General features: G+C 36.3%; 1 protein-coding gene, 1 long non-coding RNA gene and 1 pseudogene across 5 annotated transcripts in view; 2 read left to right on the top strand and 1 right to left on the bottom strand.

Moving 5' to 3' along the window:
* Window positions 1-329: 329 nt before the first annotated feature.
* Window positions 330-4859, bottom strand: LOC139974993 (uncharacterized). Its single transcript, XR_011795610.1, has 3 exons — window positions 4304-4859; window positions 2010-2109; window positions 330-746 (listed from the first exon to the last, which is right to left on the bottom strand). It is a non-coding gene; the product is annotated as an uncharacterized lncRNA (long non-coding RNA).
* A 657-nt stretch (window positions 4860-5516) lies between these two features.
* The window catches only part of LOC139974637 (uncharacterized), a 14333-nt gene continuing 6390 nt past the window's right edge, over window positions 5517-13459 (top strand). The window contains exons 1-4 of one of the 4 annotated variants that reach the window (XM_071981857.1): window positions 5517-5538; window positions 8826-8995; window positions 9206-9305; window positions 12059-12128. In XM_071981857.1, the coding sequence (XP_071837958.1) occupies window positions 8832-8995; window positions 9206-9305; window positions 12059-12128 (334 nt within the window). In that variant the 5' untranslated portion in view covers window positions 5517-5538; window positions 8826-8831. The other 3 variants (XM_071981856.1, XM_071981858.1, XM_071981855.1) reach the window with 3 other exon arrangements.
* On the top strand, window positions 5880-5953 carry LOC139975478 (U2 spliceosomal RNA; annotated as a pseudogene).

Below are 13459 nucleotides of genomic sequence, written 5' to 3'. Positions count from 1 at the left end.
CACAGGGACTCACACAACTCTTTAAGTTGTGATGACCTCTGACCCTTACTATGCCTAACTGTTATGTTGCCAGGAAATAAATACACCAGTGCATGAGAGGAGGTGAGAGACAGGACTGATTGATCGTGTCTTTAGGGGTGTTTAATATACATGTGATTCAAGAAGATAGATGTAAAATGTAGCACTGTTTGAACACTTCAAAGGGGACGCCTTCCCCACCCCCCCACACCCTCCCCACGTTCAAATCATATCCCCTCCTGCCTCCTGGCAACGGATATGAACACCAGTATAAATAAACCGATACAGATATTTATACCCGCTGTGTGTGTAGGCCTATATACAATAACACAAAGCTGGCCATTCTCTGATTGTTACTCCTTGATTGAATTTCCCCAACCTTGCCCACCTTGACTTAGAGGGTGGCCAAGCTTCTGATTCACAGTCATAGCTACTATCGAACAAAATGGACGAAAGCAATTTATCTCAATCTGGTGATGCAGATGTATCAATAGCTGCTAATCCAACGTGAATGTCGCACAACCTGTCAATAAAAGTCTGGGAAAAGTGCTTGCCCCTGCCATATGTATGATCTCTTTTGTTCAGGATCATGTAAATGTGGCAATGTGTATTTGTATGGTCTGAAGTTTCTCTCCCATGCTGCTCCATATCTAATCCTACTGGTGACATTGGACAGAACATGGCAGATGGCTTCTTGAGAGGTGTTGAAGTAACTGGATCAGAAGTATCTGTAAAGATTACATAAAGCATTTGTTACTAGATTGCAAGTATCCTGCTATAGCTACTATGGCTGTGACTAAAAAAAAATATGGTTTAGAACTTATCATACTTTCGCAGCACTGGAAACTGATATTTCAATTTAAATGGTGTCATTGAGTTTAGAGGACATTGAAGTAGAAGATATTGAAGTTACAAGTATGTTGGTGAAACCAAGACCACCCTCAATAAGCAGTTCTAGTCACAGGTCAATACAATGAAAATGGAGACTCCAGTAGGGGAACACTTTAAGTTCCCCAATCATACCATTAAAGTAAGACATGTCCCAACAGGTAACTAAATTTGTAGACTAACCATCTCAGACATAGTACACCACAGCAGAGATAGAGAGAGTGGACGGAATGCCTTAGCACCATTCAACTGAATGGGCTCAATATACAAGAAGGACATGACTAATTTACATAGGCGTAGGAGGCAGGGGGCTGGGGCCTGGGGGGGGGCTGCAGCCCCCCCAACCAAAATTTTTGGTGAAAATTCGGGCAATATGCTGAGAATTTTTCGGGCACCTACTGCAAGAAGAATATTTTGCAATGTGTTTTTCAATGTTTAAACTCATATTGTTATGATCATTTTTGTTTTACAGATTCCCCAATAATTTTAACCAATATGGAAGGCTAATAAGATTGTATGTTATTGGCATGTGATGTAATAACCGATGAATGCCTATATGATATGCACAACAACATTGAACATGCACACAAATTTCGGATATATTTTTCGGGCAAGTCGTTTCAGCCCCCCACAAATCAAATGAGGGTCCTACGCCTATGCTAACTTAATCCTGCTCCATCTCTGTATTCTGCCATAGTTCATTCCCCCTCTCTCCTATCTTAATCCTCGCTTTGTACTCCACAGTTTATCTAAATACCTCTGCTTTCCCTGACTCCTTTTTTTCAATACACCATTAACTTCTTTCTTTGTGTTCACCATGTCCTCTCTGTACCAGGCTCTATTGTGTCTCTTGAATTTCCTGTTACTAGTCAGTTTGCCTCTAAAGAAGATCCTCATAATATCAGGCCCACTGACTTTTATATAAATTCTCATACACATGTACCCTTTTTAGTGGATGAGCAATATGCTACCATTTTTTTCTTTTCTTTAGGAATTTAATGAGAATGAAATTGTATTATTTTTCTGATCACATCAGATCAGATATAAGATTAGCACTGCTCTTCCAGTCTGTTATTCATGCAAGGATAAACATATAAATTTACCTTCTCCTTTCTGAGTGTCAACTGATCTTTCTGTGGTGACAGCTGCTGAGAATGCCTCTGTTTGACTTTCGGCATCCTTCTGGAAAGATGCATTTAACACCTGTTCAATGAAACAAAAAAATTGTCCGTAAATCATATAACTGAAATAGTAATTTTACTGTACACCCCAAGCTTAATTGTATGCGTAATGAATCTGGTAATGATTATTACAAACAAACATGTTTTTATCATACCTACCCAAGAAAAAATATGAAAGAGAAAAGTAACAAACAAACACTTTGGCAGAATTCAATAATAACATATTGTTAACCCACAATGATTTAAACCCAGATAAGGATGATATATTCTTTCATACTCTTCTTCAACATATCCTAACACCGTGGTACCTTTCAAGAAAATTGTGAGGATAATTTTGTGTTGCCCAACTGCTTGCTCAACAACCTGAGCTCACATGTCAATGTACAATTTACTATGTAAACTTCCTGTCTAAGTGAACTGATTGGTTTCATATCACTAAAAGATGTCCAGTCTTTTGATCAAAGTTTGATGTACACTCATTATTTACCTACTGTGTAAACTTCCTGTTTATGTGAGCAGTTGGTTTCATGAGTGAGAATTGAGATGCTAGCTTACTCCATGACACAAGCCCACCATTGTGAAAAATTCCTGTTTACGTGCATAGCTAGTTTTCAGACTACCATTAACGCTAGATTACTCTCCACAAGAGATAGTTACGGTCACCAAATTTAATAGATTATAATTTTTGAACACTAAACATCAGATCATTTAGGGCTCTTAAAATGCAATCTGGATTTGGTTGCTAGGCGGGCCGTATCCTAGCAACCAAAAAGTTTTTCAATTTTTTTTTGCCCAATTTCATCCTTTGAGACATATTGCAAGACACCATATCAATTTCAGGCAATTCTGAGAGGGTGGGCGTGGAGGCCACTGTTGATTTGGCATGGATGGACCCATATATAAAAATATGATAACTTATCACAACATTATAGCATCAGGCCTACACAAAAAACTGGTACTTTCTTACCTCCAGGCATGGCAATATAAAGGTTTATATAGGTGTAGCTATATGTACTAATATGATCCCTCAATTTGTGAGGCTAATTTACCTTAGTTCTTGCATAGCAGTTGGGTTCCTTCAAAAATCCCAAACGCAGAAATGTACACATGATTGAGTCAGTAGATAACATGTACACCCCGTTGCCCAAATGAACCATTAAAACTTGATTGCGTATATGCTGGCTGTGGCTGACCTTAGAAAAACCTAAGGTATAGTTGCATATGTAGCGGTGTGAAAACATGTGAATCAGTTAGGAGTGATTCTAAAGTATTTATGTAGATGCATTATTTTTATAGGAAAAACTGCAGGTCCATGTGGTTGTACGTGTACAGCACAGTAGGTCTTCCTCACTGGTGCATATTACAAAATTAGGGGATGCAGTTACTTTGAACACTAAATTCAGATACTTATTACAATAGGCCTTAGTTCTATATATGCCTAGTTAATTATGACTGGGCAATGATGAGGCTTCAAACTTCTCTCTTTTTTTCAAATGCTCATTCACAAGAATATCTTCTTCAAACAAGGACAGCTGATAACAATTTAGAACCTGGAGGGGGTGGGGATGAACAGATCACCAAGGCCTAGTGGTTAGAAAATATATTTCCATCAATTTGTTGAGGCAAAAACAGTTTACTATTTGGTGATGAGAAGGCCCAGCTTTCCATTGCATAAATATGAGTCAGTCTTCTTTAGAAAGGATACTTTCATTTTTAACTGTATACAGTATCTTCATGACAAGCATTCACAAACAGTGATGATGCTGACTCAGTGATACAACTTACTGCTACTTTGTGCTAGGATAAGTATGATAAGGTTAGCATACGCTAGGCCCATTGGAAAAATAATGAATGATAGGACTAGTTACATGGCCTAGGCATATCAAATCATGTATGTTACAAATACAATAGCATACTAGACACTGCGAAATTCGAACACCTAAGCCTTAAAATACCCCAAAACTCCGTTATCTTCATTTTATTGACAAATATATACGTACATACTTGCACACAGGTCATTTTGGAGAGGAAATAACTGTAGCTTCGTAGTTTTTAGTGATACTGGCTTTTGCTTGTAGGTTATCATTGTGAAATCGTGTATTTCTTAGGGGTGTCCGAACTTGACAGTATTCTGTACTTCGCAAAACTGAAAGGCTATACATGTAACCTAGGACAACTACCCTATACAGTTTTAGCCTAGCTTAGCAAATCATTACCTTTTTGTGTGATCCTGAAGCAAATGTCCTGCGAAATATACGTCGCTCACAGAAGTCAAATCATGGACATGTCTGTATAGTTCTTTCTCCATTTGCCAGCTTACATAGGAACGTAGAAGATAGATCTTCGTGGCATCTCTTCGTCGCTGTTGTTCCTTTGCACTGCTGTTTTTGTCAGGTCCATGCAGCAAAGGCCTTCCTCCACTTAAACCTAACCTACGCTCGTTCCAGGATAAGGTCGTTTTATTTCGCCCGATTCTTCTTGCCCTGATCCTTTTTCCATGATTGTCACAATACTCTAATCGAATGTATTTGGACGAAAATCGTACAGTATTCTTTACTCAAAAGGCACACAAACAACAAACTATCGAGGACGAAGGTCCTATGTGGTAAACAGTACAGTAAACTGAAATGCTGTGTTATAACATTATGTGTGCAATGGGTACGGGCTTGTTGCGAATACGCTTGCCTGTGCTATTCACTGATCTAAATTTGCCACCGAGGTCACGTGATTAATAGGGGTCCCCGTAAACCTCGCTGAAACCTCGATAATGCCAGCGCCCTAAAAAAAAAGTCTACGAGCGATATCGCCTTTAAAGTTGAGGGTGGAAACGGTATATTCACCGGTAACAGGCATGCAGTCTAAAGCAAATGTATTCCAATTGTACAGGTATATATATATATATATATATATATATATATATATATATATATATATATATACACAATGTGGCACCAAACTTCAAAAAAACAAGTAAAGGATATCACGTACAGAGTATATGTATACAGTGCAATTACTAATATAAAACGCCAAAAGGCCACGTTATCAACGGAGGTCAAAGGGGATATGACATGCATGGCCTATTTTGGACGGAAAAGGGGGGGGGGGGGGTCCTCCGCAAACTATTCCTTGCTGTATGTCCATACGTCATATCATGGACTTTTTGGTGGGTATGTGCCTGGGGCATGAGTTGTAGTGCCCGCGAGTTTATTGACGCTTAGAATGTTTGTTTTAAGTATAATGTCAAAAGATCATGGGGGTCTGTCAAAGTCAACTAGTCACTTGAAGGCCCATCCACTTCAAAGTTGGTGAGCTATAACGATGGCAGTGGTCACATATCCAATTTTTTGTGATGAGATCTGTAACGCCATGGACTGCTCACTCGTCTCCCCTTTGTGTGATTGCAAACTTGAAACTCAAGTTATTATCGTTTTGTGTCAACTAATATACACAGGTATACTTTTCAATTCTTTACCATAATGTTGCGTTTTTATTCTGGTTTGTGATATCAAGGCTTGCTTATGCACTTAATGTGTATAATATATAGGTTGTTATGAATATTGTACATTGTATCATTACATGTGTCTGTTGCCGTTAAAAAAAAACTGTTGTTTCTTCTAAACTTAATGTGACAGCATGCTCTAATCTCAAATACACAAAGCCGCTATATGTACTTGAGAAATAATTGATATATATATACATATATATATATATATATATATATATATATATATATATATATTGTAAATCGACTAACATTTGGATGTTACACGTTGACCAATTATACCGTATCCATTCGCTTCTCGGCCTTTTGGCTAAGACCAAGTGTAGTATCTGTTCCCCCTATTAAAAGGCTTGTGATACACATCTGACGATGATCACAGGGTCACAGTCTCTTTACAAAGGGGACTATGGTTGGAAGCGGATCACTTAATAAGTAGTTTGGTTTTCGTGCCCAATTTCTATCTTGGGTGAATTTTCTTAAAGCTTATCCATTTACATTAACATGAGATGGGTTGTCGACATAACGCATCATAATAGAATAAAGCTAAAACAATTGTACTAAGTTATTCATATAACAGTATAGGAAACTTTTACATGAGAGGAGATGTTCTTACACGATTTACAACGACGTGGCATTCACGGTTTCAAGGTACCCCCGTAAAACAAATACTTCGCACCGTTTTTCACAAAGCACTAGTAAATGATATACGTCTAAGCGTAGGCCTCCTGCATACAGTTATATTATACCGTAAAAATACACCATTCTTAATAAACAGGATGAACCCTTCCCTCGGTTCCTTTATGCCTATGAAAAGAACAAACAAACTTACAGTTTATCCAACAGACCGTAAGGCGGTGGACCGACCGCAAGCTTTCGTTTCTTTCAAACTTTCCTGGAATAGTTTTATATGAATTCTACAAAATACGTTATAACGCATTGTCTGAACGTGCTAATCTGAGCATGTATCGTTATCGATTTTTAAAGGTTGTTTGGTTGGTATTTGTTTTTCTTGATAAACAAGCATTCCAATGCCAAAAAAAGAAAGCGCATATAAGGGTATAAGGGTTACCAATGATACACTCTTAAAGATATGGGTGTAACAAGAAGGCAGCACATCCCCCATTGATTGTCATTGGATCTAAACTGCCACAAACTTATTTTATGGAATAGATCGATCGTTGTACTTTATTACTAAATGATACAAAAAAATGCCCCATTGCAAAAAACAAAGAACCAACAGTATTTGAACTTCGTAGTTTTCATTCATGCAATAACAGAATGAAAACGTGTTCCTCTGTTTAATTTGCTTAAATGTTTTGGATATCACGTATGAATTGTGCTAAAGCAATATTACCCACGACAATTGCACCCATACATGTAATAGAACGACCTACAACTTGTTTACATTAAACGTACCATAGAGAAACGCTAAGAGCAAAAACAATTTGGGTCATTCTCACATGTCGTAAACCCACACACAAAAAGTTCAAACTGTCAAATCTGGAAAGTAGTCCCTTTACAGAGAATGACATCATCAAACTAGACAGCAAGCCTAAAGAACAAGTAAATATTTGACTTGATCAAATTTCCCACGGATGGATTTTTCCCCAAAATGACGGGGAAAATTAAGGTGGAAGACATTTTGCTATTGAAAAAGGAAATTCATGATCATTGCATACGATTTGTGCTCTATATTTTATCTTACTACTGAAAACTCTTCAAGATGGCCCCGTTTTGGGTCTTCACATTACAACAAAACTAATTCCTCAACAACCTGTAACATGTATTAACCTGTAAAAACGAAATTTCTGTTGTTCATCGAAATATTTCGTATTATTTTGCCTTGTTTTTGCTGAATTCTTTCCACTGGCATTCCAATATTGTGTTGACAGTATAGTTGCCTCCAAGTTTCTCTTCATCAATCTCGCCTTTAACTTAATCTCGAAATTTGGACTTTATTTTGACCTTTGAAACCAATTGATCGCGTGACCTTCGGCGTTTTACAGTAAATACCTGTGTACTTAGAGCACAGCCACAATTATTTAATGGTCACAGACTATATATGTCTACAGTGCATGAATTAATGTTAGAAGCCAAAAGTGGTGTGATCGAAAGGGGGTCGTAGGTCAAACGTTGTTAAATGTGTACGAAAATAAGTTCATAGGGTCAAAAGTCAAAGGTGAAATAACCAAAAAGCAGCACTGCGGCCATTACAAATATCAAAATAACAATGTAACCGAAAAGTTCAAATACAAGTGGGATACCAAAGACTGTCTTTAGTGCATTAGGCTATGTAATGTACAATGCCAAATGTCACGTGATAATGAAGGAAAAGGCAAACTACTCGGTCAACTTTGTGCGTATGCACCTCAAATGACTGGCTAGCTTAATTCAGTTGAAGTTGCAAGTCAAGGATATGCCGGTAGCTAAAGGTGAACGTTGAACAAAATTGCTATAGAAATGTAAATTTAGTAACAAATTAAAAAAACAAAAAACTATTCTCTTCGCTTCTAAGAAAATGCCAAACGATGAAATTTGAATAAGGAACTAATCTTGTTTCTAGAAAACAGTCAGATTACGTTCACGAGTCACAATATGGGAAAGAAATTCTATGGGGACGGGAAAAGAAATACTAACTCAGTGTACGCAAACGGATTCCCGCGGTTATTTACATCTTTGTGTATCTTTATCCATGCATACACATATATACATATATATCATGTATAGGTATATAGGACTCGTCAGAAGCATTATAAGCTACACTGAGAAGTATGAGAAGATCTGTTGTGCTTGCAAGAGGTATATATATATATATATATATATATATATATATATACATATATATATATATATATATATATATATACATATATACACACACACATATATATATATATGTGTATATATATATATATACATATATATATATATATAGATATATATATATATGTGTGTGTGTGTGTGTGTACATATATATAGGAGAAACTAAATATCACTCATAATTGTCAATTAAGGAATATTGTTTAGAAAATATATTGTGATTTTCAGCAATACTTGGCAGTGGAATCGCATATCGGTACCGGAAAGGCCTGCTGGCTGTTATATTCTATTGTGATTTTGTGTTGAGAAAAGCAGGCTGATAATATATACGATCTGGACACGTATACTGGTATGTAATGTATCAATTAATATCCATTCACCACAAGCCGTTTCATTTTTAACTCTAACGTTTATAGAACAATATGGCGCAACTGCGAAGATCTTTGCTGACAATATTGCACCCCACACTGTCTGATATAAGCATCGACTTATCAGCCTTCTTAGAGCAGAAAGAGGTCCAAAACGGGAAGCATATCTGTTTTCAAAGTATTGAGGAAGGCGGAATTGTCTTCAATGCAGGCATCAGGTAAATTTCTTTTTCGTCACAATGATTTCTTTTCTTTTTCTTCTCCTTCTCCTTCTCCTTCTCCTTCTCCTTCTCCTTCTCCTTCTCCTTCTCCTTCTCCTTCTCCTTCTCCATCTCCTTCTCCTTCTCCATCTCCTTCTCCTTCTCCTTCTCCTTTGTTTTCATCATGTTTACCTCAACAATATTTCCTGTTTATCTATTTCTATCTAGGAATGACGATAGATTGATTTCAGTAAACAGACACCCTGTTGAGCAGGGCTGCTTTGACGACGTCATCGAATGGATTCGTTCTCTCTCGGTGATCATGTTTGTAATGCAAATATTCTTTCCTGATTCATGTTGTTTTCTTTCTCATAGTACTATACTCAACAATGGAACGAATGATTGTTAGTATATGGTACCAGTATTTAAATTTCCGTTTAGCTACATTTCGTTTATTTTAGTCTTGTTCTTGCTAAAAGACTCCTTTGAGAACATTAACGGGTATTTTGCCTCAATATTATTGTAAGTATAATATGTGCAACATTGCTTTACCATCTCAGTATAGTATAACTATGATCCACAAAACCACACACACACACATTTTGACCCCATAATGATTTAAGAAAGACCAATAAAACAACATTTATGGCATCCAGGGACGTAGCCAGGGGGGAGCAGGGGGAGCGACCGCTCCCCCCTTTCAGTGTCGATTTTTTTTTTTTAAACTGTCGTTTTTTTAGCATGGTATTTTGTCAGTGCTCTTTTGATCTTGAATACTCGTCAGCTCCGTTAACTCGATTGTAATCGTAGTAATATTCACGCCTACTGATTCAACTACTTACTTAGTTTGGCAGATGCAATTAGCTAAATTTAGCTTATAGCCAATTACAAGCCTACAGTTGGCCACTGCGTAATAAAATACATATTGCCTACCTAACCGCACTCTATGGAATGTCACGAACTGTATGCACAACAACGTCGACAATGTTCGTTCAATGAGTCGTTCTAAGTTGTTGCATGAACAGCATGTTATGAAGCTAAGCTAGCAATCGTACGTGATACGCACTTCCTATAAATAATTATTACACTGCTAATACACTGCGATAACGATATTTGTTTTTAGGCCACTGCATATCTGGCTGTATTACAAAATATGAAAGTTTATATTGTCCATCACTTAAGTTCGTCAAATGTATTAAAGTCCAGACATTGGACAATAAACAAGAATCATCCTACTGGAAAACTTGTAAAAGAGCACTATGTTTGTCTTTCTGATATATTATGTAAAAGAACATGTAAAAGAATTTAAACAGGAAACAAAATCTGCTGATACTGATATCATATGATCAGGGCATAGCCAGTATGTAGCACGATAGTTTCATTCAACACTCTACCCGCCGAAATCCGATCTTGTCAGTTTTTTAACATGTAGTTAAGAACCCGTTTACGCAGATAATATTTCAGTTGAGAAAACACTTGAGAAATTTGCATTCTCTTAGTAGGCTAACTTAAACATGTACTAGCTACAGTTGTATCAAAGACATTTCTGGACTATCTTTGTATCTACAAGTATCAGAAGTTGAAAAGTAAGACTACTTTGTACATGTACCTTCAAGGGCGGCGGAACCGGGGGGCACAGGGGGCAAGTGCCCCCCCACTTTTCCTCAGGTTAAAAATGTGCCCTTTTTCTACATAAAACTTGTACTCTTGATCACCTTATTAGGTCAGCGATATTTCAGTAAGAGATCTAATCCTAATTTAGAACTATCAGGGGCGTAGCCAGTATGTAGCACTGTAGGCCTGGGCCTACACTTTTTTTGGCCAAGTTATCTTTTTTATTAAAACACCCATAATTCAAATCCATAAGCTTGCTGGACGAGTTTAAGAGTCTCGACAGGAAAAACTATTGAAATGAACGTAGCAAGATTATGGCTAAATTAGGTGACCTATTCTTCTGTCATCTAGGCTGTCATTCATATCGCGTGCCGTTTCATTCAATACTCTACCCGCCAAAAAAAAAGACTAGGATACGATCTTGTCAGTTTTGTAATATACTTAAGAACCCGTTTACGCAGATAAAATTTCAGTTGAGAACATTCCACAGTCAAATAAGCCTATCGTTGATTAACAGACTTTGTATGTATAGAGCTGCAGCACTTTGTTGCCTGTTGTTGTCACGATCGGCGTTCGAAGTTCCAAAACAGCCTTTTCGATAAACATTTACTAGCTACAGTTGTATCAAAGACAAATACTGGCTATGGTTGTATCAAAGACATTTCTGGCCTATCTTTGTATCTACAAGTATCAGAAGTTGAAAAGTAAGACTACTAAGACGGGGGGGGGGGGGGGGCGTTGATGGAGTGATGTGTATACGCAAATAAGATAATACATCAAGATTTATAAAGGGTACTAAATATCAGGCTGCATCAGTCCAATCGAATTTCTGCAAAGTGCCCTTTGACGTCGGTGCCCCCCCCCCCAGATTAAAAGTGCTTCCGCCGCCCTTGTGTACCTTGCTAATTTTAATACATTATGTATTTTTGAATTACGTACTATTTTAACTCGTTTGTTTTTTGGGTTTAAAAGTGATATTGAATGAGGTGTCTCAAGTTAGCAAGAGGCCAGGGAACCAGAATGAACGCTAGGGAAGGGCCGTTTCCGGCCATCTGGGGGTTTGTAAAACCAAAAAATTTCTTGTACGCTCCGCGCCAACCGATGGTGGCGCTCCGCTCAGATAGTCGTGCCTACAACTTTGAAAATCTATATCAATCGCAAAAAGGGCTCCCCCCCCCCCTTTCAAATTCCTGGCTACGTCGCTGATGGCATCTCGAGGAATCGAGAGTGGGCCTGCGGATCCTGGTTTCTCATCCGATGTAAGCCTACTTGGGACATTTTCTGTATAAACATGTACTTTAACGTCATGCTCTATATACACTTTTACTGACAGTATGAACATTATAAATATGGTTATGATCTCATATTTTTTTGTTTTATCTCAGCAACAAATTTATTATCCTTGATGAATAGTCATACCCGACTAAGCTTTCCTTCTCTCTCCCTCTCTCTGTGTTTTCCTAAAAGGCTTTAGAAAGAAAGGTAGGCGCCAACACTATTCAAATTGTGGCAATTCTCGACATCGGATTCAAATCAGGTAAGTTCATAGGAAACACGATCCGTCTTGAATTTTGCTTGAACTAGTAAGACTACGATGCGACGCCATGTTAAGTCCAAGTCAAAAGAAAGTGTTCATATACCACGGTTAGTAACTCATATTGAGCCTAAAGGTAATTTAGCCTAACCAAATAGCCTATGTATAAGGACAAAGAACGCAGTTAATGTGTAATCGCGTCCACTGCCAAACTTTTAAATAGTAAGTTCAGCGGCGAACGTTAACCTGGGGTTCCGCTTAATTGCGCCTTTTGTTTACACAAATTAAAAAGTGCTCTTTTTCAAACGTGAGATTTTCTTGAGATATTAATAAATTGTTATGACTAAAGTATACTCTTAAGAAAAACAAACCCATTAAAAATAATTGAATTTGTGGCACTGATTGTAAAAATTGGTCCATTTTTCATACGTAGCTTAGGAATGCAATTTATTGGGTACAATGATTAAACCTACTGTTTTTCCTTATAAAGGTCAAATTTCAACAGAGGTCATTATCTGAAAATGTCAATGTCAACACAGAAAATCCAATTGTGAAGCGTTAAAGAACTGTATTTGAATTGGGTACATCCACCTCAAGGCTAAGTAAAGAGTACAAAACTGCTATAGCTGTTGAAATTCAAAGTCTGAAAAACCTCTATATATCTTATGTCCGCATGTAGGCTTTTATTGATTCCTTGCAACGTTCACAGAGAAGAATATATATATATATATATATATATATATATATATATATATATATATATATATACATATATACATATATACATATATATATATATATACATATATATATATATATATATATATATATATGTATATTTATATATATATATATGTATATTTATATATATATATATATATATATATATATATGTGTGTATATATATATATATATATATATATATATATAAATATATATATTAACTATGGATCATACCTTAGGTCGACAGTTACATTGACTTACACACTAAATTCAATCTAACCCTAACCAAACCTTGTAAATGAACGTTTTAGAGGACGGAGAACATTATAAAGCTATTTGCGACAATAAAAAAGTTTCTTAAAATGGTAGTGAAAACAATAGGTAGACACTGAAATGTCGACCTAAGGTACACTGTCGACACACACATATATATATATATATATATATATATATATATATATATATATATATATATATATATATATATATATATATATATATATATATATATATATATATATATATATATATATATATATATATATATATATATATATATATATATATATATATATATATATATATATATATATATATTTATATATATTTAT

Source organism: Apostichopus japonicus, chromosome 10 (genome assembly GCF_037975245.1).
Source record: "Apostichopus japonicus isolate 1M-3 chromosome 10, ASM3797524v1, whole genome shotgun sequence".
Classification (NCBI taxonomy): Eukaryota; Metazoa; Echinodermata; class Holothuroidea; order Aspidochirotida; family Stichopodidae; genus Apostichopus; species Apostichopus japonicus.
Note: the sequence above shows the minus strand (reverse complement) of the source record. Positions and strands in the feature narration are given on the sequence as shown.